Source organism: Marmota flaviventris, chromosome 3 (assembly GCF_047511675.1).
Source record: "Marmota flaviventris isolate mMarFla1 chromosome 3, mMarFla1.hap1, whole genome shotgun sequence".
In the NCBI taxonomy this organism is placed as follows: Eukaryota; Metazoa; Chordata; class Mammalia; order Rodentia; family Sciuridae; genus Marmota; species Marmota flaviventris.
Genome location: NC_092500.1, coordinates 104,705,344 through 104,727,437, shown reverse-complemented (window position 1 = coordinate 104,727,437; position 22,094 = coordinate 104,705,344). Strand labels below are relative to the sequence as shown.

At 38.0% G+C, this 22,094-nt stretch overlaps 3 protein-coding genes across 4 annotated transcripts in view; 1 reads left to right on the top strand and 2 right to left on the bottom strand.

The window, feature by feature from the left end:
* Ddhd2 (DDHD domain containing 2) overlaps positions 1–21,708 on the top strand; it is a 49,330-nt gene extending 27,622 nt beyond the window's left edge. Inside the window, exon 20 of the transcript XR_011707116.1 lies at positions 20,125–21,708. The gene's annotated coding sequence lies outside the window, so the exon portion shown is untranslated. The remainder of the gene's footprint in view (positions 1–20,124) is intronic.
* On the bottom strand, positions 1,150–5,925 carry Plpp5 (phospholipid phosphatase 5). Of its 2 annotated transcripts, XM_027939355.3 has the most exons (7): positions 5,822–5,925; positions 5,547–5,655; positions 5,025–5,115; positions 4,568–4,631; positions 3,796–3,920; positions 2,898–3,068; positions 1,150–1,546 (listed from the first exon to the last, which is right to left on the bottom strand). In XM_027939355.3, the coding sequence occupies exons 1-7, from the start codon at positions 5,887–5,889 to the stop codon at positions 1,383–1,385; spliced, it is 792 nt and encodes a 263-aa protein (XP_027795156.1). In that variant the 5' UTR covers positions 5,890–5,925; the 3' UTR covers positions 1,150–1,382. The 2 variants fall into 2 exon arrangements, with proteins under 2 accessions (XP_027795156.1, XP_027795157.1); XM_027939356.2 differs by lacking the exons at positions 4,568–4,631; positions 5,547–5,655; positions 5,822–5,925 and having other exon boundaries at positions 5,025–5,493.
* The window catches only part of Nsd3 (nuclear receptor binding SET domain protein 3), a 107,980-nt gene continuing 92,384 nt past the window's right edge, over positions 6,499–22,094 (bottom strand). The window contains exons 20-24 of the mRNA XM_027939300.2: positions 17,264–17,380; positions 15,421–15,562; positions 14,057–14,163; positions 13,048–13,249; positions 6,499–12,632 (exon numbers count right to left, since the gene is read on the bottom strand). Coding sequence (XP_027795101.2) covers positions 12,391–12,632; positions 13,048–13,249; positions 14,057–14,163; positions 15,421–15,562; positions 17,264–17,380 — 810 coding nt within the window. The 3' untranslated portion in view covers positions 6,499–12,390. The remainder of the gene's footprint in view (positions 12,633–13,047; positions 13,250–14,056; positions 14,164–15,420; positions 15,563–17,263; positions 17,381–22,094) is intronic.

The following is a 22,094-nucleotide window of genomic DNA, read 5'->3' as shown; positions in this document are numbered from 1 at the left end:
TAGTTCAGAATTTAAAGGTGGCAATTATAAGGTAAATACAGAAATGATTTTTTGATATGCATAAATGTCAGCTAGTACTACACATAATAGTTGATAAATCACTTATGTCAGATGGGGAATCCAATGTTTACAATACGTTCCGGTTCCTGGGTGGTACCACACAAACAACAACAAAACACACATTCATCATTTTATTTGAATATCAGGTTTCGTAAAGGAAGAAGTGCATTGAAAATGTGTTATAAAAAGATATACATAAGTAAAAATCGTTTAAAATATAATTACAATAAAGAAAACAACAGCTAGCTGTAGGAACTAGATCATCATTTCTGATGATGTCCTGTAATTGTTTCTTGTATCTTCTTTTGAAGAAAAGATAGAAAATGATTCATTTGTCCTCCAAATAATTTCTGTAACTTCTTTTCTATCTTAGTTGGCAGATATGAATTTGGGCAAGAAGCTCATTAGCACAAAGAGAAATGAGGTAGAAAAAAATCATCTGTTGTTAGTACTGAAACTACATTCCTGACCATTTTCTTCTTTTTTGCTCTGTTCTCTTAGTAATTCAACAGATTGTTTATGCCCACAGTGTTCAAAATGGACAGCAACACCAGATGCCTGGACTTGGATAGATGTACACAGGAGTGGTAAATTAGCTAAGATTGGACATTTTCCTATTTAAGGTTTAATGGAATTGTCACTAGAGAAAGTATATAGAATCAAGATAATTTGGTCATGCCTTTGATCTTAACATTTTGATTTATGAGAAACAAAAAAAAAATTTTTTTTTTTTTTTGATACCAGGGAATGAACCCAGGGGCACTTAACCACTAAGCCACATCCCCAGCCCCTTTTAAATATTTTATTTAGAAACAGAGTCTTGCTGAGTTGCTTAGGGATTTGCTCAGTTGCTGAGGCTGGCTTTGGCTTTGATCATCCTGCTGCAGCCTCCTGAGCTGCTGGGATTATAGGCATGTGTCACTGGGTCCAGCTCACAAATCTGATAATTAACTAGCTTCTAGGATAAGAGTAGGGCTGTGTAAAAGTCTTTGAGAAAAGACCCTTTAAAAAGTAGCATTTAAATTAAATACTAAAACACTAAATCTTAAGATTATCAACCTAATGGATCGTATGCATAAGCCATTGGAGAACTATTGAAAGATCCCTTTATTGAATGGGTGGCATACAGTGGTGGAAAAGAACTTTGATTCCTCATGGTAGATCATGTCAAGTAGGGCAAAAGTTCATAATCACATGGAGGCTGAATACAGTGTGGTTTATGCCATCACTTGTACCTTGGAAGAGATAAAAAGGCCAGAATTCTTGTTATGTGTTTGGTTCTAAGGTTGATTTGCCTATTCTCCACTGAATTTAGATTTGACTTAAATATCCAAACAGTAAGAATCACCAGGCTTCTTCTGAAGAGCAGAAAGTGCATGTCTGTCAGGAAATGGTTTATGGCATTCTTCGTCAGTCAGAGGAGGATAATACTGTCTGTAGCAGGCATAGGCAAATGTCATTCCAATCATGGATCCAACTAGTACATCTGAAGAGAGAGGAAATATAAGGTATTTTTTTAAACATTTTTTTTAATTGTAGTTGGACACAATACCTTTATTTTTTTTTAAATTTTAATATTTTTTTTTTTTCAGTTTTCAGCAGACACAGCATCTTTGTTTGTATGTGGTGCTGAGGATTGAACCTGGGCCGCACGCATGCTACCGCTTGAGCCACATCCCCAGCCCCAATACCTTTATTAATCATATTAGAATTTTAGATCCCATTAGACACTGGACAGAATAGAAGACTTGGCCTTCCAGGTTATTCTTACTTGTAAGTCCCCGCCCCCCCCCTTTCTTTTATCACTCTTACTCGTAAGTTCCCCCCTTCATAGTTGTGGTTTCTTTAGACTTTCTTAATTTTGTCATATAGTTATAGGATTAGCATAGTCAGATTGTTCTTTAAACACATCAGAACACACCATTACTTTGTGCAGAGGGGACTAAATTAGAATTTTTTTAATTCACAAGAGTGACAAAGATTTATGAATTGCTTGCTATTCGTTGACCTGTACCATTTCAGTAGTCCTAGAGGAAGGAATAAACTCTTTAGGAGTTGCCTCTCTTTGCTCATTCTTTAAAATATGGCTCCCGAGGAGCGAGCAATACTATTGAATTTCTTTTGGAATTGTGGCTTTTCTTTAAAGATATGCTGTCATTTGGAATGTTACTAGCATTCATCCTAAATTTCTTTGAGAAATGATAAAATACCAAAGTTTTTGTTTCTGAACAAATTATAGACAATAAGCTTGATTTTCAAAAGAAATAGATTGAGCTTCTAGGTTTGTTTAAAAAATGTGGCAAGGGCTGGGGTTTTAGTTTAGTGTAGATGCTTGCCTAGCATGTATGAGACACTGGGCTCAATTCTCAGCACCATATATAAATAAATAAAATAAAGGTCCATTGACAACTAAAAATATATACATATATTTTTTTCTTTTGAGATGGGCCTTTGCTATATTGTCTAATCTGGCAACTTCTGGGCTCAAATGATCCTTCTGCTTTAGCCTCCTGAGTAGCTGGGACTGCAGATGATGTATACCACCATGCCTAGCTTTAAAACTTTCTTATAGATGCAATTTAACTGGAACTTAACAGTGCTTCAAATAATGGAAAAATTAGTACATTCTGTTTTGGTAATCTCTCTTTAAAAGGTTAACTTTTGACTTCCATATATCTTATAAATGTATACTCTTAATACAGAACCTAGACCACCCACACTTGTTCATGTTCATTCATGCAACATATTTAGTGAGAAAGCAAGTATCCTTAATGTCAGTTGTTAGGGATAAAAATGAATAAAACATGGAAGCTTCCATGGCATGAATACTTGCTTACCTTGCCAGTGATGTTTGTAGTCACAGGTGCGGGACAGTGCAATTACAGCTGCAAAAAGTAGAGGTGACAGAAAGGCACAGAACCTCCAAGATTTCCCACGGCCTTGTGGTGTGAAGCAGTGTAACTTTCCTGCCAGGTAGAAGGAAGCAAAGGCCAGACCAGCAAATGCAACTAGGACAGACAAAAACCTATAAGTATTTTTGTATGTTTTTTGGTGGTGCTAGAGATTGAACCCAGAGCTTCACACAAGCTAAGCAAGCATTCTACCACTGAGCTATACACCCCCAACACTCAATTCCAAATACACTAGGGAGTACAAATATATTTCATAACTTTTTGCATATTTCTGGTGTAGATCACTGATTGTGAGGAAAGAAAAGGGAAAATAAAGGACTTTATTTTGTTCCTAAGTTAATATTTTTTACCTGAGGATAGGTTAGAATAGCTCTATGATTTTAGGCAGGTTATTTAACCTCTTTATACTTTTGTTTCCTCATCTATAAATGGGAATCTTAAAAATAATAGTACCCACTTTAGTGGGATATTGTGAGCTATAAATGAGGTACAAATTTTAAATGCTGCAGAGCACATGACACATAGTAACTCTTTAGTAAAGATTAGTTATTTTGGGGGACAAGTACAAGATTACAGGATGTAGGCAATTAATACAGTAATAATAAAATGTGCAAATCTCATGGATATAAACTACCTCTCTGTACTCTAATATATTTACTGACATACAAGGTTCAGGCTTGTAAAATCACAGGGTTATTAAAGAAGAAGGGAATTCCAATCTGTAGGTGTAAGAACAACTGTAGTTGGATGTTCTCATCCCTACAAGCTTCCTAGGTTAAACACATTAATAAGCATTCAAGTTGAATCCATATGAAATTCATACAGGAAGAATGTCCACTAGGGAAGCTTTTGCGACCCTCATTCACCACATCTTTATCCCCTGTACACATCAAGTCAGAATGGGCTAGTCCATCTGGGAAGCAGCGGTAAAAGAAATCTGGGCGTGGCCTGGAAGAAATAAGCATGATTTGAACATTTAAACTTCTAGAAAGTATTTTTCAGTTGTATCAGACATCAGTATTCCTTTTTTTTTTTAAAGAGGGAGAGAGAATTTTTTTAATATTTATTTTTTTTTAGTTTTCGGCGGACACAACATCTTCGTTTGTATGTGGTGCTAAGGATCGAACCTGGGCCGCACGCATGCCAGGCCAGCGCGCTACCACTTGAGCCACATCCCCAGCCCATCAATATTCCTTTTAATTGTTGGTATATAATGTCCCAGGCAATATAACTAGAGTAGGATAATTACCACATAAGAAAAACCTAGTTCCATGGCTGAAATTTAAATGAGGGGAAAAAAAAGTGACTTTAGCATGCAATTACATTTTAGGGCAAACAAATCACACTTCGACTTTAGAGATGCACTAAGGCCAAGGACTGTGCTGATTGTTAGTGGGAAATGCTGTTAAGCCAAAAAAGAGTCCACTTGTCGTAATCAGCAGGACTGAGGTAGGAGGAAGTGCTGAATGAGAAAGATTAGACTGATGATAAATGAGAAAAGGATGATAAAGATGTGTGATGGATTGCTATTCCTGGTCTTTCCTGATGGGGTGAGGACTGGGGCAGGCACTGGGGTGCTAAGTCTTATCACTTACCTTCCCACTATCAGTTTTATTGTATTGGTAAAGACACCAGTCAGAGCTAGAGCAAGGCTGGCAGCTAGAAATAAAAGAAATTGTTAGTGGTATCTACGTGGGAGGAATGGTGTATCTACTGCCTCATGAAGAGAGCAGCAGCTCATGCACTTTTTGAGATAGTCCAACAAGACCTGAGCACAAAAATAACTATGGTGCTCAAGGACCATCCTTTGTAGTAAAGGGAAAACTTCTGTACCTAGCCAGAGACATTCCTGAGGTACAAATAAGCCAGTATATAAAGCACACCTGTAAGTTCTGTCTCATGGGGTTACATGGCATACAGGTTGATATAATTGCTTTAGCAATGTGGAACTCTGGTTTCTGCATAGGGTTCTAGTGCCTGAACTCTACCACTGGGAAGCATCTGATTCCTAGCTCTAAGAAGACATCATCATCAGAAAGGGCTAGCTCTTACCCAGGCAGGCTTGTTTGCTGTCTGCTGTATCTGCCTTCTTGAAAAATTTGGCCAGGAGGATCACAGACAGTGGAGAGAGGAATGCAATGACCTGAATCAGAATGTGTCAAAAGCAAAACAGCAAAACCCCACATTAGTTGTTAAAGTCACTCCTACAGGTAGAGGGATGGACATTACAGCAGAACTTCCAGAGCAGAAATAATTCCTATATGTAAGCAGAGGTCTTTTAGGGTCCTTTGTTTCTGGGGGGTGGGGTAGCTGGGAGCTGGCAGTTCCACCAGTAAATAACACCCACTATTCTAAAGGACCAGTTACCTTCACAGAGAATCCATTTGCATCCAAAAGACTTACATCTTGCTCTCTAAATCTCGACCTTAAACATCAGGAAGGAAATTCTTGAGCACATCAACCAAGGGAACAATAAGTTCTCCACAAAGATAATCTGGGGGCCAGAATGACCCAACTTTTTGCATCCTAGCATCAAACAATATTGTGATAGGCAAAGGATAGTTCTTCACTCACAAACATCAGCTTGGTAGGGAAATACTCCGCTTCCACATATGGATTCCGGTAAAGCCACATCTCCTCTGGCTGGATATGCCTCTGGAAGGGAGGGAGAAGTTCAGTCACCCTGAGGAGGAAACAAAAGCATAGAAGCTTCTTGGCATGCTGCTTTCTCCCGGAGGACCCAGCTGCCTGGCTGGCGGATGAGGCAGGCTGCCACCTCCAAGGCAGTAGTGTCTCCCACTGCCTGTTAACAGGTGCCACGCTCTGGGATCCGACCCGCAATTCCTTACAGGAAGGCTGCGAACAGCAAGACTCGCACACCCACTTCAGCCCCAAAGGCAGCGGCTGCCTTCCCCATCCGGCCAGCGCGCCCGGGCGTTCGCCGCGCTGACGTGGCGGCTGCTGCGTGGAGACGCTGCGCCAGGGAAGAGGCTGCCTGCAACCCGCCTGGCTTTAAGCGCCGGCTGGTGGGCGCCTCGGGAATGGCAGGAAGCCATGGCAGTCAGCCTCCTTTCCCCAGCCAGGTCTGCTATCAGGAAGATCTGGCTTCTAGGAAGCAGGAGGGGCCCCTTTCAGGGCGTCACCTAGCACAGCAATGAAAGCCAGCTCCGCAGGGAGCTGGTTCCACTAGTGTCCAGCCAAGCTGCAGGTCACCTTTGGGTCTCATACCAGTGGGATGAAGATTGATTAGCATCTCCCTTGGGGACTTTCACCAACCAGGTGGTGCGTAGATAGTCTTTTACCACACCAAAGCAAGAAGCAACGTTCTCTAAGAATATTTCCTCTATGAAAAACAAAACTCACTTTTTAAGATCCAGTTTCTTAGCGGTACTGTACCATTTTGAAGGAAGAAAAGCTGCATGAGGTTGGATGTTTTGTGTTTTTAAGCCTTCCTTCCCCCAACACACAAAATCACACAATGCTGGCCTCCTGTCCAATGAGTTGTAGCAAAAAATTATAGACAAAGAACAAGCCCACTTATTTAATTTGGAACATACAAGACAATTTATTGAAGTCAATCTCAAGCAAAATCTGAAATCAGTGGAATGTCATTAAAAACCTTCCTAAATGAATCCTCACAGAAGCAGAAAACACATTTGAATTCCAAAGTATTTTGTAAAATAAAAAAGGCAACATTTCAGTAAATATAATGTACAAAAATTATATGTTCCTACCAGCATACACATGAGTAAGAAGCTTAAATATTACAGGCATTTCTAAGTACACTAGTCAACAATGAACTATATACAGGTTAACCAAGCTTTGCACATTTCACACTTTGCAATTAAACATAGGCCAATCAACAAAATCCTCAAAATATTATATATCTTGAAGTCTATGTGGCAACATCAAGTCATTATATAGTAATGCCCTAGTGGAACACCCCCAGGGAAAGTTACTAATCCCTAGTGTCAAGAGCTTCCAGCAGAGTCTCAGAAACTCAGAAGAGATTGACTTTTAGTGAATATTGATATTTTGTTATCAAAGACTCAAGTCTCAAGTGATTAGGTAAAATAACATTTCACAGGATCTACAAAGTTTATTACAGATAAACAAAGTACAGAAATAATCTACAAAGGTCATTATCATAAAGAACATGAGAAAACGAAAACGGAATCTGTAGGTATCTGTTGTGCAATATCACTCAAATGGGTACAAATGAATTTCTCATATCAATTCCAAATATGCACACATCCTTGTATATAAAAAATGATCTAATTAGCCAGTTGTAATCATTTAGCATCTTGGTTATTTAGTGGCAACGTGGTCCTTAACACAGGATATGTAGACAGAACAAATGGGATAATGTCAATGACAACAAAGTCAAAAATTTTATCCAGTACACTTCTAAACTGACAAGAATACCTTGTAAATACCTTATACAGGCAATCTGATGGGTACTTGAGAGCCATTTGCACACATCAAGAGTCTTTTGGCCAGTAGGGAAGGGGAGCAGTGGAAGCTAAGGGTGCTTTCTCATTCAGTGGCAGATGCAGTCATGTCACTTAGAAAAACTAAGTACTGAATAATGACTTTGGCAGCTATTCTGTTTTCCCTTTATGCTTACATGTTAATGACTTTTGGAGTCCAGTATAATTGCTATGGACTGACAAAAACCACACAAAAAAACAGAAATGCTTTTTGAAATACAAGGGTTACACATAGCATTTTAGGAGTGTAACATAAGTGCATCCCTCCTGCCCCCATAGGCATATAGTAAAAGAAAATAAGTGTCTGGGGATAGGGTTAACAAAAAGAACATACATAGGAAATATTTGTAAAAAATGTGACTAGTATCCCGTGCAGGAAGAAGTCTCTTCCTTAAAGGTGCACAATAAATCTGAGCTATCTCCTGTGGACACACTCCTATTTGCAGAATTTTGTCTTTAATCCAAGATAAAGAGGAAAGAGACTAGGTTATTTGTTTCCAAAACAGTATACAAAATGAAAAGTTTTCTACTCCATAAATGTAAAAAAAGAAAATTAAAATAAGGAGAATCTTAAGAGTTTCAAGTACTTAAAAAACCTGAATTCAATGAAGTAGAGGTCTCAATGTTAAAGTGACTACATCGTACCTGTGGTAAACATTATCATTCCCCTCCCTTACCCTAACATAACCTCTTTTTTTCCCCAGTACCCCACCCCAGACAAAAGTTGGTAAGATTTTGGTATATACAAATTCCCAACTTTTCAATATTTGTTAATTCCTTGCAAAGCTGTCTACTTATATCTGTTGGTTAATCCATATGAAAATGGAACAAAAAAACAAACTTTTTGTTTGTTTTCAAATAACTAGAGACAAGTTTATATGGCCCTAGGCTGAAGGAAATTGTTCCATTTGATCACTGCAGCAACTTGGACAAGTGGGAGGAAGGAGGCTAGTTATATCAGCCTTGTAAAAAGTAATTCAAGTTTACTCTGTACTGCCCAGCAATAAAGCAACTTTCCAATGCCATTGTACCTCATGTAAAATTACATCACAAACAAGCTTTCCAAGTTGTAAGGACTCCAAAGAAATTTGTTTTCTTATCCTGTTTGGATGTGACTGTGGCAGGTAGCACCTTGACTTTATGGTGAATGCTAAAAGATGACCTTTGTATTTAAAAATAAAATGAAAGACACACAACAGGTCTGGACAGTCCAGAAATTACATTCTGAATAGATGGCATCTCTGATTCCAAACTGCAGGTCTGGTTTGACCCTGTTAGGAACATATCATGCAAGAAACTACTCAAAAAAAGAAACTGTTTCATGAATCGGGAAAGTTGCCCAACAGCCTGTCCCACCTAAGAGTACTTTACACGATTAGCTATTCAGTATCTCAGTTCCACATTATTTACAGGCATGTTGCCAAATTCTGTGTGAAAGCAATCCCCCACCCACCTCCAATTATCTTTTTAGTTTTCAGATATGTTCCTGACTTGAACACACAGAAATCTCTAAGCTTCCATGATCCTAAAACTCAAGCCTATTTATTCTTTAGCTTAAACCAGATCATTTTTTGAGAATTAAAAAAGCAGAAACTTATTAAAACAAAAATGAAAATAAACCCCATTTCACTCTGATCTCCAGTACTGATTTGACAATAAAGAAGTGAATCACTGGTTCCAGCTGCTTCAGCATGACAGGAATGAAGGGCAATCTTCCCCCTCCTTCTCTGCCAGCCTCATGCAGCTCTTCTGATTCCTCATAGTCATTGTGGTCCAGTCCCTGCCTCCACTGCAGTGCGTGTGAAGGTTTCCCACAATTTCATCTTTAGCTCTTACTGATCCAATTCCTGAAGCTTTATGCTGATGATCAAAAGTGTTATGTTCACTTCTTCCTCCAAAGAATTAACATGAGGTTAAAAAAAGAATCACCACTATTATCCCATAATGTAAGTTATTTCATTTTTGGACAAGAATAAAAACCATCCACTTATTCTCTGACCACATAAAGATTTAAAAGTTAATAGCTACTAACTTCAGACTGTAAATAAGCCGTATGTCTTTTGGAATATTCACTGGCATAGCCCAGGCAAGCACAGTACATGTATACTTATGCACACATAAAACACAATTTTCTTTCTGCTTCCATAAGATGTGACTTTAAAATAGATAAATAGGTCAACATTAACACCATGGAGATGCAAGGAGAGGTCCTTGGCACTGGCATGACTAAAACCACTTTTTAGATCATAAAAGGTGTTAGAGCTACAGTTAGCTATTTTGTTTTCTACCTTGGTTTCTGAAATGATAGAACAATCCTATTAGTCATAAAAAAAGTTAAAGTCTCTGCAGAGCTCTATTATAGATATAAAAACAAAATGTGACACAATGAAGATGCTGCATAAAAATAGTTAAATCTAAGGTATTTGCAGTATATAGGATGTACCCTGGCTTACCATATAAAAGTCATCAGATATTAAATAGCACTAAGTCCAAAACAAAACAAGAAGATACAATTTTATGTTGGATATTGTTTCAACAAGAGTTGCATTTGGAATATTAAAAGAAATCCTTGTGTTAGTAAGTTTAAAAAAACATACATTTATATCTATATAAAATAAATTTCAGTATGTTAAAACCTAAATTTTCTTATTTTTTTCAAAGAACATCTAATTGCTCAAGAGCAAAGTTTAGTGTTCTCATGAGCTACATTTCATGTTACTTGTAGCAATTAGATTTGATAACACGTACCTCTTTCTTTTGGGATCATATCTAATCAACAGAATTATTGGATTCCCAATAAGTCACCTCAGAATGAATTGCTTCTATCAGGCAAATGGCAGTTTAGGAGCTTAAGTAAAGGATTTGTAGTGTTGTTGCTTTTTTTTTTTTTTTTTTGATTTTTTTTTTTTAAAAACAAGAGAGAATCCAGTATAATTGCACATTTATATACAGAGAGAGAGAGAGAGAGAGAGAGGGAGGGAGGGAGGGAGGGAGGGAGGCACAAAATAGCTTTTCTTTTCAGAAAAGAGCTCTAAATCGATAAGGAAATAGAACACACTTAACACAACTGAAGGAATGCAGTAGAGCATCTACTTGCCCTATTTTCATAAGGTTAATTAGATACTTCTTGAAGGCAAAAAAATTCTATCAGGTACCAGCAACTGCAAACAGTCAAAATTCACGGAGAAAGTTAACAATCATTCAGGCTAACCATAGACTTCTATTTAGTACAGTGTTACAATAAAGTCTAACAATAATTATTTTATCCAAGGAATACTGGCTACTGTGTGTGTGTGTGTGTGTGTGTGTGTATTCATTATTAAAAATTAAATGCAAGTGACTTTTGTGGGCAGACAACTTGGTATACTTTTATCAATAAGACTCAAATATTAGAGTCAAACAATTTTGCTAACACTGGCTTTCTTGGGAACTTTCTCCAAGAATTTCCTAAGATGAAGTGTGTTTGTGTGGCTTTTACATACCCTGTAAAAATAGAAGTTTTTCCCCTTACTCAACAAGGGCAATCTTTTTTTGGTACCAGGAATTGAATCTGGCGGGGAGGGGGGGACTCAACCACTGAGTCATATCCCCAGCCCTTTTTATTTTTTATTTTGAGATAGGGTCTCACTAGGTTTCTTGCAAATTTGCTAAATTGGTGAGACTGGCTTTGAGCCTGCAAACCTCCTGCCTCAGTCTCCCAAGCTGCTGGGATTACAGGTATGTGCCACCACGCCCATCCAAGCACAATTAAGTACTGGATAATACTAATTAGAGATTGTTTACATATAACTTGGGGATGCCCTTACTGCCTATCCCCCAAATTAGGAACACAACCAAAAAGATCTATTCAAAATACAATTTAGACTCACTTATATGGCATTACCAGGAAACATGACTGAATGGTGCTGACAACGAAATATTTGATTAGGAGAGGAAAACAGAAAATATAAAATATCCATAATTCCAAGTCAAACATTAGACTGGACATTAGATGGGGCTCATATGGTCCAGCTTTTGTTCTGTGCCTTTCATCTCCCTTTAGCTGCCTTTATCAGTGTGTCAAAATAACAGGAGTGGCCATTCCACCTATACATTCATATCCACATATGCACTCCACCAAAATGTTGTCAATGGATAACATTTTAAAGTCAGTGAGCACACCCACTCCTTTTCTTCCTCCTAAATAAACAGATGAATGAACAATCAAACAAAATACACATTATATACCTTTCTAGGTAGAGTTATCATATCACAAAGCCCCCCTGGTTTAAGACCAAAGAGAAAATTCACCAGGGCATTTGTTTTCAAGAGGCCAGATTTAATACTTCCAGACAGCCCTTCTCTAAGACTATGAAAAACATTCTGAAGGGAAAGAGAAGGTAGCCTACTTACTGCTCAGTAAAGAGGTATATAAAGGTGATCATTTCTGGAGGGCTTCCTCTGATTCCTACTTCATACACACACACACACACACACACACTATTTGAACTACACATCTTGAAGTTCCTAAAAATGAAAATAAATAAAGGAATGATGGCTATTTTTGCTCTATACAACCAAGAAACATATCTTAAACTTTAAATTGATCTTATTAACAAAATTTTCCTTTCTCTTTGTTCTTACTTTAATAAAAACAAAGACATCTCTTTTCCTAGCTGCAAAGACATTGAAGCACAATAAAAGGCAAGAAAAAAACAAGGGAATTTAACCCTCCAGAGAAGAATCCCTACACCAAGAAAAACAAAGCAAAACCCAGACACCACCAACTGCTTCTGCCTGTGTACTCTGGTTTTCCATTTTTGCTTTAATAAGGCAGTTCCGATGGCAAAGGCTATATGCGCTGCAGCAGTCTCTTCTTTTTGAATGCATTATCTACTTGCTTTTTTCTTTGCATTTAAACAGGAAGGGGGGGATCATCACCCATTTATTTATTCTGTTACTTCTTCTCCATGATCTTGTGATTCCCTTTTACATTTGATCTTGCTCCAGTATTCTGGTGACACAGGAGATAAGGGGTCATGTTCAGAGCAGCAGAGTCGGCCTTCCAATGCAGAGGGAACCAGAGCTCCCTTTTCATGATCTTTACAAAATGAGTGTGGACAGAACTCACAGAAGGAAACGGCTGCACTGCTGCACTCATCGCACTGATGCCACGGGCACTCCCACTTTCCTAACACAGGGTATGGGAGGAAGGAGGAGAGCACCCGGGTTAGTGCCTGTCTTGATTACCCAGGAAAACCCAAGACCCCACCTCCACTCTGAGTGGCGATTGAATTAGATTGAATACAACTCCAAATTCCAGCCAAACATACACCTAGTAGTGTTGTTTTGTATGGATATGAGCTAGTGGCCCAAACCCAACGCCATAGGTCCAATAACCCACCTATGGTAATACTCAAAAGAAACTGATCCTTGCTGCCACACAGGGTATCCCAGTTCACCTGCATAATTTTATTTGCTATTGCTGTTTGTTCTATTCAATGTCACTTACTTCATGGTTCTACTAAGGAGAGTAGAATGTACTCTGATAAACACACAGTTACCAAAGACCCAAACAGAGAAAGGGCCTTGCAGGTCTAGCTTACCATATGGTGGCTGAGTCAGGTTAAGGCATAGGAGGTGGTATGCTTTGGGACAGTCTTTTTTGTCACACATGACCAACTCTCCACCATCTCCACATTGAAAACAGTAATCTTCTTGCATCTGCTTTGGTTCTGTTTTGATTTTTCGTCTCTTCTGCTTTAACTTGGCATTTTTCACCTTCTCTTCAATTGTTGCTGCACATGCCTAGTAGGAAAGAAGGACCACAGTTTCAGTGATCACAGATAGTGTAGGAAGCAATATATAGAAAGGAAAACCCTTTGTTAATTTAAATTCATCTTCTGTACAATTCCTAAAAACACCAGGTGGACCTTTCCTATAAAAATACTACAATAAAAATAAGGCTTTGTTTTCATTGACTTTTGAAAAGGCTGTTTTGTTTAATTGTAAAGGTGGTGATAAATCCAAATAACTTTTATTAACTAATACTTAGACAACTTGTGAATTCTTTCTCTTTTCTTCTGTGTGTGTGTGTGTGTGTGTGTGTTACTGGGGATTGAACCCAGGGGCACTCTAACACTGAGCTATAGCTCTATTCCTTTTTTAAATTTTATTTTGCGACAGGGTCTTGTGAAGTTGCTCAGACTGGCCTTGAACTTGTGATCCTCCTGCCTCAGCTTCCTGAGTTGCAGGGATTATAGGAGTGCACCACAACAGCAGGCTATGTGAATTTTCCCATTAAGTTCTATAGTTCACATACTACAACATTCACTATTCAGCAGTCTTAGTATATAGTTAATTAATAAAAAAGTTTCAAGAGGATTGCCAATTTCAAACAATCAGAAATACGAATACAATTCAGAACTTAAAGATCTTACTAAAATAGGATTCCTAGAAAATCAAAGTGTCTAAACTATTGGTAAACATTCCTGATGATCCACTAAGTAGAGCAGGTGACCATTTGACAGCTTTTTCCTGAAATGGTTATAAGCAAACTTCTGCAGCCCCACTTCTATTTTCTTTTGGCTAGGGGTGCTCCCCCGCACAACTGACCTTTGGTCGCACTCCTAGAAAGCCACTGCAGTTATCTGCCCCACAGTGGCACTCCGTTCTGCCATTGCCCAGACAATCCAAGTTATAATTAAACGTTAACTCCATCCCTAAAATATAAGAAAAATAATTATGCATACTCAAGTCATGAGGAAGAGAAAAGCTGTCAGATATACTCTCATACTGGAAGATGCATAATTCTGACATGAAGACTTTTTTTCCTTCCCATAATCCACCCTCACTGAAAACAGTGATGGACGAAAAGAAAAAAAAAGGGGGAAAGACAGTAAAACATCTCCATCAACAATTATGACAACACTAAATATCCTAAAAAGAAGTTATATTCTTTTTTATAAAAGTGGTTGGAATGATGTAATAGGGACTAGGAATCTGCAACCTGTGATCAAGAAAAGAGCATCTAGTTTAGCCTTCTTTTCAAAAAGGTAGTCACTCCCGTTTCTAAATGAACAAAGTGATCTTGGAATTGTGATGATGCTATTTCTCATACGTAATGCTTTATGTTATAAATAGAAAAAAATTCAAAACAGAGGTTTACTATATACACCAAACATCCAGGGATTCAAACTAGAGCCTCCCAAGCTTCTTGCTAACTGGGCTTGACCAATCTACATAGTTCTAGAGAGTTTAAATATGTCTTAGCTACAGAATTTCTCTTCTCACCTTTTTTTTTTTTTAATTTCACAAAAAAGAATCTTAGTTTTGCTTTTAAGATCTGGATAGAAAAGGAAAAATGAAAGCAACAGCTCTGGCTTTCAAGGCTTTTTATGTCTAATTTGAAACAAAATGATCTTTCAGAGTAAAAAACAATAACAAACAATAAAACCAACTGGTTTTAACATAAACTTATTACTTCTAATACATTTTTTAAAAAAAAACAACAGCTAAGCATCTGGTTACATTATACAAAAGCAATCATTAGAGAAGTAATGCACTAGCATCATAGACACACAGAATCCTGACACATTCTCTCTTATATAAAGGCTCTTGCTAAGTTCTCTTTTCAGGATATAATTTCTTTTTTCTTTTTTGGTAGTGGGGATTGAACCCAGGGACACTTAACCACTGAGGGCCATATCCCCAGCCTTTTAAAAATATTTTACTTAGAGGTAGGGTCTCTCTGAGTTGCTTATGGCCTCGCTAAATTGCTGAGGCTGGCTTTGAACTCGTGATCTTCCTGCCTCAGGCTCCTGAGCCCCTGGGATTACAGGTATGCGCTACTGCTCCCAGACAGGATATAAACTTTTACCTTTCATTGACGGGTAACAATTTCAAATATAACGTGAACTTTTCTGAATGAATATTTGGGTATCAAACCTAAAGAAGAGGAGATCAGGTTACTTTTTTACCTGCAGGAATATCACAAAGGGCAAAAAGTCCAACTCGAACATCTCCATTCACTGTCCACTTCTGTGTTTCACAGTTTGGATTACAACTGTGGTTCATAAAACGAGAATAATTTCCTTTTGGGCCAGCATCAATTATACGATCCTTCAGGAAGAAAAGAAAGGTATCTTTGGCATAAAGCTAAATATAAGTCTATTTTAGAAACATCCAACTTAGTCAGGGGTCACAAGGCAACAGCATTTTGCTATCTGCTGGTGTTTAACAACTGATAAGTCTCAAAATGTGACACACTCTGTGCAGTTTACTAAGTTCTCTAATTTATATGATGACTTTCAAGTCATAGTAATTAAGATAAACCATAATTTAGTTTCTTTTTAAGTTTGCTTCTAGAAACAAGCAGACCACCAAATAATGCTACTTAGATTAGCAAGCCATACAGGTAGGTATTTTCTAATTAGGAAACTTCAAGTTCAGGTAACTACTCTAGTATTTTGCTGTCAGCCCTCATTCTTGCTCAGAGCAGGAAGCAAAACTAGTGTGATGTCGATGCGTTTAGTATAAAAATATAAGAAGGAAAAATGAGAAATCTCCCCAGATGAAAATCTGGAGATTTGTTTGATGAACAGACTACTGTGTGGGTCAGACTTTCCAGTAGTTACCTATTTTATTTTCACTTATACTGAAGTTCAAAAATATAGTAAAAAGATGAATGCTTAGGCCCCTGAAACTGAACTGAGAATCTGGAACAACATTCCCACATGTTGTTGTCAAGCTGGCTGAAGGGACCTCGGTGGTAAGGATAGGTAGGATTCATGGAGCCAGACTCCAGCATCGTCAAAATTGGCATTTTAACTTCTGTTCGTGAGAAATTTTTTGAAAGTTATGAAACTTTCAAACAATTATATATCAGGCAAAATACTTTTAAAATGCTGTATCTTTTAATTTATAGTGGGTATATATTTTTAGTAGTGCTAGGGATCAAACTCAGGGCCTCACACATATTTGGTATGCTCTAACACTGAGCTGTATCCCAAGCCCTAATCATAGTCTGATTTTTAATTTTAGAGATATCCTGGAACACAGAAAACATGGGTACTAGTCTTGGCTCTTAAATGATAACAAGATATTCAACAATTACTCACCATGTCTGGACTTCAGTTTCTTGTCCTCTGTAAATCAGAGGACTATTGAAAAGATTGTATTATATGTAATATATAGGTCTTACAATTATATGTGTTATTAAACTGGCAGTTTTACTATCATTTTTCTTATGACAACACTCATTTTCCTAACTCATTAAAAATATAAATATAGAAGTTTAGACTTTTTGTTAAATGAGAAATTTAATGGTGATTTATAATTTAGAATCACAGAGCTAATTCTTCCCTTCAGTGATAAAGAATCTGAGGGGCTGGGGTTGTAGCTCAGTGGTAGAGTACTCTCTTAGCATGCGTGAGGTACGAGGTTCAATCCTCAGTATCACATAAAAAATAAATAAATAAAATAAAGCCATTGTGTCCATGTACAACTAAGGAAAAATATTTTTAAAAAGGAACTGAGGCCCAGGTCTTTCATAATATCCAGGAACTAAAATGCAGATCCAGATATGTAAAACCTATTTCTGGTTATCTTTTCATTCTTAGTATTTTCTTATATGACATGTGCAAGGCTTCAATAATGATTCATTTCGTATTCTAGAATAATCAGCACATTATAGTTTGCTGGCTATTATAAGTCATTATAATTTGCTTGGGAAAAATCAAAAGAAACTGAATTCAACCTGAAACCATGAAACAAGAACAGAAAATCCCTTTTTCTTACCCAAAAAAAAAAAAGCAATTTTACCTTTGTAACAGTTAACATATAAAAATTAGTTACACTGTTCTCGTGGGCTCGCTTGATTCGAAGTCTGCATTCTTCTTCATCAATTAATTCACCAACATATTCATTTACAAATTCGCCCTGCAGAGAAGCATGTAAATATATAACTAAAATCAGTGTATCATATTATAAAATATTGCTTAACACAGCTATACTCTATCATAATTAACTAAAAAGAATCCTGAAATAAATGAAACCCTGGAAATAAATGGTAATTTATTTATAAATTACAACAGGGGCACTATTTTTCTTGTACAAGTGCCTCATAAAGTGCCAATCTACTTGTCTTTTCTTGCTAAGAATACATTTCTATATTTCAAGTGATACCACATGACATGTTGCTAGGATCTGGGGAAAAAATTAACCCCAGACTTTGAAGCTATATAATTACCACAGACTGGTTTGTAATTATCACTCCAGGTTTGTAACTGTGAGGGGCTGGGAGTAAGAACTGGGAAAGATCTGAATCTGAAACAAATAAGCTCTGTCTTTGTTTTTTAAACTTTTTTATTTTGAAGTAATTTTAGATACTCATAGGAAGTTAGAAAAAAATAGTGCAGAGATCTTTGTACCTACCCTTCACTCAGCTTCCTCCATCTTGCAGATCCATAGCACAGTATAAAGCCAGAAAACTGACATTGGTTCACAAATCTCAGGCTAATTCCCTTGAGATACAGCCAAGTTATGTGTATTAACAGTTTGTTGGGCTGGGGATATAGCTCAGTTGGTAGAGGATTTGCTTGGCATGCACAATGCCCTGGGTCCAATCCCTAGCACCCCAAAAAATAAGCTTGTTTTTTAATTGCTGACTAGTGTTCCTCAGAATGGATATACTAGTCAGTCTAACCATTCATTCACTGAAGAACATTTGAATTGTTTCCAAATTTTGGCTATTACAAATAAGGCTGCTATGAATATTCTGGAAAAGTTTTCATGTAGATAAAGATTTTCATTTTTCTGGGACAAATGGTCAGGAGTGTGATTTGCTGTACCATATGGTAAGTGTATGTTTGTTTGTTTATCTGTTTATTTGGACTGTACCCAGGGGTGCTTTACCAATGAGCCACATCCCCAGACCTTTTTATTTTTTGAGACAGGGTCTCACTAAGTTGCCAAGGCTGGCCTCAAACTTGCGATTCTCTTGCCTCAGCACTTAGTCACCTTGCTAGGACGGGCAAGACCCGGGTTCGATCCTCAGCAACACATAAAAATAAAGGCATTGTGTTGTGTTCATCTACACCTAAAAAATAAATATTTAAAAAAAAAATTGGGGCTGGGGATGTGGCTCAAGCGATAGTGTGCTCGCCTGGCATGCATGCGGCCCAGGTTCAATCCTCAGCACCACATACAAATAAAGATGTTGTGTCCGCCAAAAACTAAAAAATAAATATTAAAAATTCTCTCTCTCTAAAAAAAATTGTAGAAAAGGCTGGGAGCAGTGGTGCATGCCTGTAATCCCAGTTACTTGGGAGGCTGAGGCAGGAAAATCGCAGGTTTAAAGCCATCCTGGGGGTGGGGGCAAGGGGCTGCTGGAATATAGCTCAGTGGTAGAGTACCCCTAGGAATCAATCCCAGAACTTCAAAATAAAACACTGCAGCAAAAAATGATAGGCTGTAATTCAAGATCTAATACTTTTTCTGTAAGTATGAAAAATAGGCTGGAAATGAAGCTCAGTAGTTGCTTATACTTATTAGCATATGTAAGACCCTGGGTTCAATTCTTAGCATCCCCAAAAATTTTTCCAGAAAAGAAACCACTATATAACAGGAATTTTTTTGTTTGATTCTGGCACACATTTTCAGTAGTCTGTTATGTATGAAAAGGGGAAGGACTGTGTACATTCAATTTCATATTTGTTTTTTATTTTTTAGTTGTTGATAGACCTTTATTTTATTTATTTATATGAGGTGCTGAGAATTGAACCTAGTGCCTCACACATGCCAGGCAAGTGTGCTACTGCTGAGCCCCAACCGCAGCCCCTTATATTTGTTTTTTTATTGTGAATGTAACAAAAATCATTTCCATGTTGCTTTAACATCATTATGATTATGCTTTTCCACGACTGAATATTTATAGCTATTTTGTAAAAGGCCAATTGTCTTACATTAGTAATCCTTCAAATGCTAAAGGGAAGATCAGTCCAGATTGTATTTTCTTTTCCCTTGATTATATTATTAACTTAAAAAGTTATTTTAGAATAAATGCAACTACTATTAAAAGGTTTAACAACATTAAACTTGATGGATTTCAAGATAGCCCTATAAACTTCTCCAGAGTCATAGAAAACATTTGTATGTGTGATATGCATAGCATTAAAATAATATAATTTTTATTACATAACTCCCCATACATATTTTTTTTAGTACTGGGAATTGAACCTAAGGACACCTTACAACTGAGCTATATCTTCAGTCCTTATTTTTTATTTTATTTTATTTTGGTATCAGGGATTAAACTCAGAGGTGCTTAACCACTGAGTCCCCAGCCCTTTTTATTTTGTATTTTGAGACAGGCTCTAAGTTGCTTAGAGCCTTTCTAAGTTGCAAAGACTGGCTTTTAACTTGTAATCCTCCTTCTTCAGCCTCCCAAACTACTTGGATTACTGGCATGCATCAGCAGGCCCAGCTCATTATATAACAACTTTAAATGTACTTGACCTTTTTGTTTTTGGTACTGGGTACCAAACATGGTTTAACACTAAACTACATCCCCAATCCTTCTTTTTTTTTTTTTTAAAGAGTATTATTTATTTTAGAGAGAGAGTGAGAGAGAGTGAGAGAGCGAGCGAGAGAGAGAGAACTTTTTAATATTTATTTTTTTTTAGTTTTCGGCAGACACAACATCTTTGTTTGTATGTGGTGCTGAGGATCGAACCCGGGCCGCACGCATGCCAGGTGAGCGCGCTACCACTTGAGCCACATCCCCAGCCCCCCAATCCTTCTTAATTGAGACAGGGTCTCACTAGGTTGCCAAGCCTGGCCTCAAACTTGCAATCCTCCTGTCTAAGCCTCCCAAGCAGTTGGGATTTCAAGTGTGTGCTACTGTGCCTGGCCAAAGTTCTCCTTTTGAAACCTATTTTGGTCACAGTGACATAAAACTGACTAGAATTTTATAGTTCAAATATGAGGTATTCCCCAAAAGCTCCTATTAATGCAGAAATGTTGGGAGGTGAAAATATTGGATTATGAGAGCTGTAAACTAATTAGTCCATCCTAATTGAAATGCAGTAATTGGGTAATAACTTTAGTCAGGAGGTATGTTTGGAGGAGGTATATCCTGGAAGAATGCATCTTTCCTATGGGCCCTTCCCTGTTCCCTCTCTCTGCTTTCTGACCCCACATTGAGCTGAGCAGCTTTCTTCTACTGGGCCCTTCTGCCATGATGAACTGTCTCACCTTGGGCCCAGTGTAATGGAGCTGGCCATCTATGGACTGAGACCTCTGAAACCATGAACCCCAAATAAACTTTCCTTCCTCTAAGTTGTTTTTGTCAGATATTTTGGTCACAGTGACAAAAACTGGACTTAACAAACCCAGGTTTGATAGACTGACTCTAGTCTAGCCAGGAGCAGTGACACATGTCTGTAGTCCCAGCAGCTTGGGAGGCTGAGACAGAAGGACTGCAATTTCAAGGCCAGCCTTAGCAACTTAGCAAGGCCCTAAGCAACTTAATGAGACCCTGTCTCAAAATAAAATAAAAAGGACTAGGAATGTAGCTTAGTGGTAAAGTACCCCTGGGTTCAATCCCCAGTACCAAACAAAACAAATAAACCCCCCAAAACAAACAATCCAAAACCAAATCCCTGCCTTCTGGTGTTCATGCCCTTGCACAAACCTCTCCCCTTGAAAGTGAGCATGACCTGTGATTTGCTTCTAACTAATACAATATGGTAATAATGATGGTGTGTATGTGTTCTGTGAGTTTACTACTTAAGACCTTAGTGTCTATCTTGTTGGGAGTCTCCCTTCCATTCACTGTAAAGAAAGCAAGTGACTATGTTGGGAACCCCAGGTGGCAAGGAAATGTGGGCAAGAGCAACTCCTGGCCAACAGCAAGAAACCATCCCCCCAAACAAAGAAACACCAACCTGAAGCTCTCAGACTTACAGCTACAAAGAACAGAGTTTTGCCAATAGCCACATGAACAGAGAGGTGGATCCTTACTTAGCTGAGGCACAAGCTGAGAACATAACCCTGGGAGACTGGTGGGCACCTTGATGTAACCTTCAGATTCTAAGTAGAGACCCAGGCTAAGCATTGCCTGAAATCCTGAGCTTCATAAACTGTGAGTTGCTAACTTGGTGGTAATATTGTTATATAGCAGTAATAACTAATGCACCAAGTCAGATGGAGGCACTCCCTACTAAAATCCGTAAGTTTCTCATCCCATCGTCTACAAGGCCCAATAATATTTAACCCCTGGCTACCCATTTCACCTCATCTTTTACCTTCCACTCCACTCCTTGTCACTCTTCTCCAGACTTATTAGTTTGCCTTTTCCCTTCAGTACTGGGGACTGAATCCAGGGATGCTTTACCACTGAGCTACATGCCCAGCCCTTTTTATTTTGTATTTTGAAACAACGTCTCATTAAGTTGTCAAGATTTGCCTTGAACTACTTGAACTCCTCCTGTCTCAGCCTCCTGAGTCACTGGGATTACAAGCATGTGCCACCACACCTGGCTTATGATAAGGCCTTTGAACTTGCTTTTCCTTTGGTCTGAAATGCTGTTATGATAGATCTACATGGTTTTCTACTTTACACATTCAGGTTAAATGTCACCTCCTCAGGCTT

Excerpts from the sequence above, each read along its gene's own strand:
- Plpp5 (XM_027939355.3), bottom strand. The coding sequence starts at position 5,889 with ATGGGGAAGGCAGCCGCTGCCTTTGGGGCTGAAGTGGGTGTGCGAGTC. Across the intron at positions 5,656-5,821 it reads TTGCTGTTCGCAGCCTTCCT|GGTGACTGAACTTCTCCCTC; the intron begins GTAAGGAATTGC and ends TTTCCTCCTCAG. Across the intron at positions 4,632-5,024 it reads CAGCAAACAAGCCTGCCTGG|CTGCCAGCCTTGCTCTAGCT; the intron begins GTAAGAGCTAGC and ends TTTTATTTCTAG.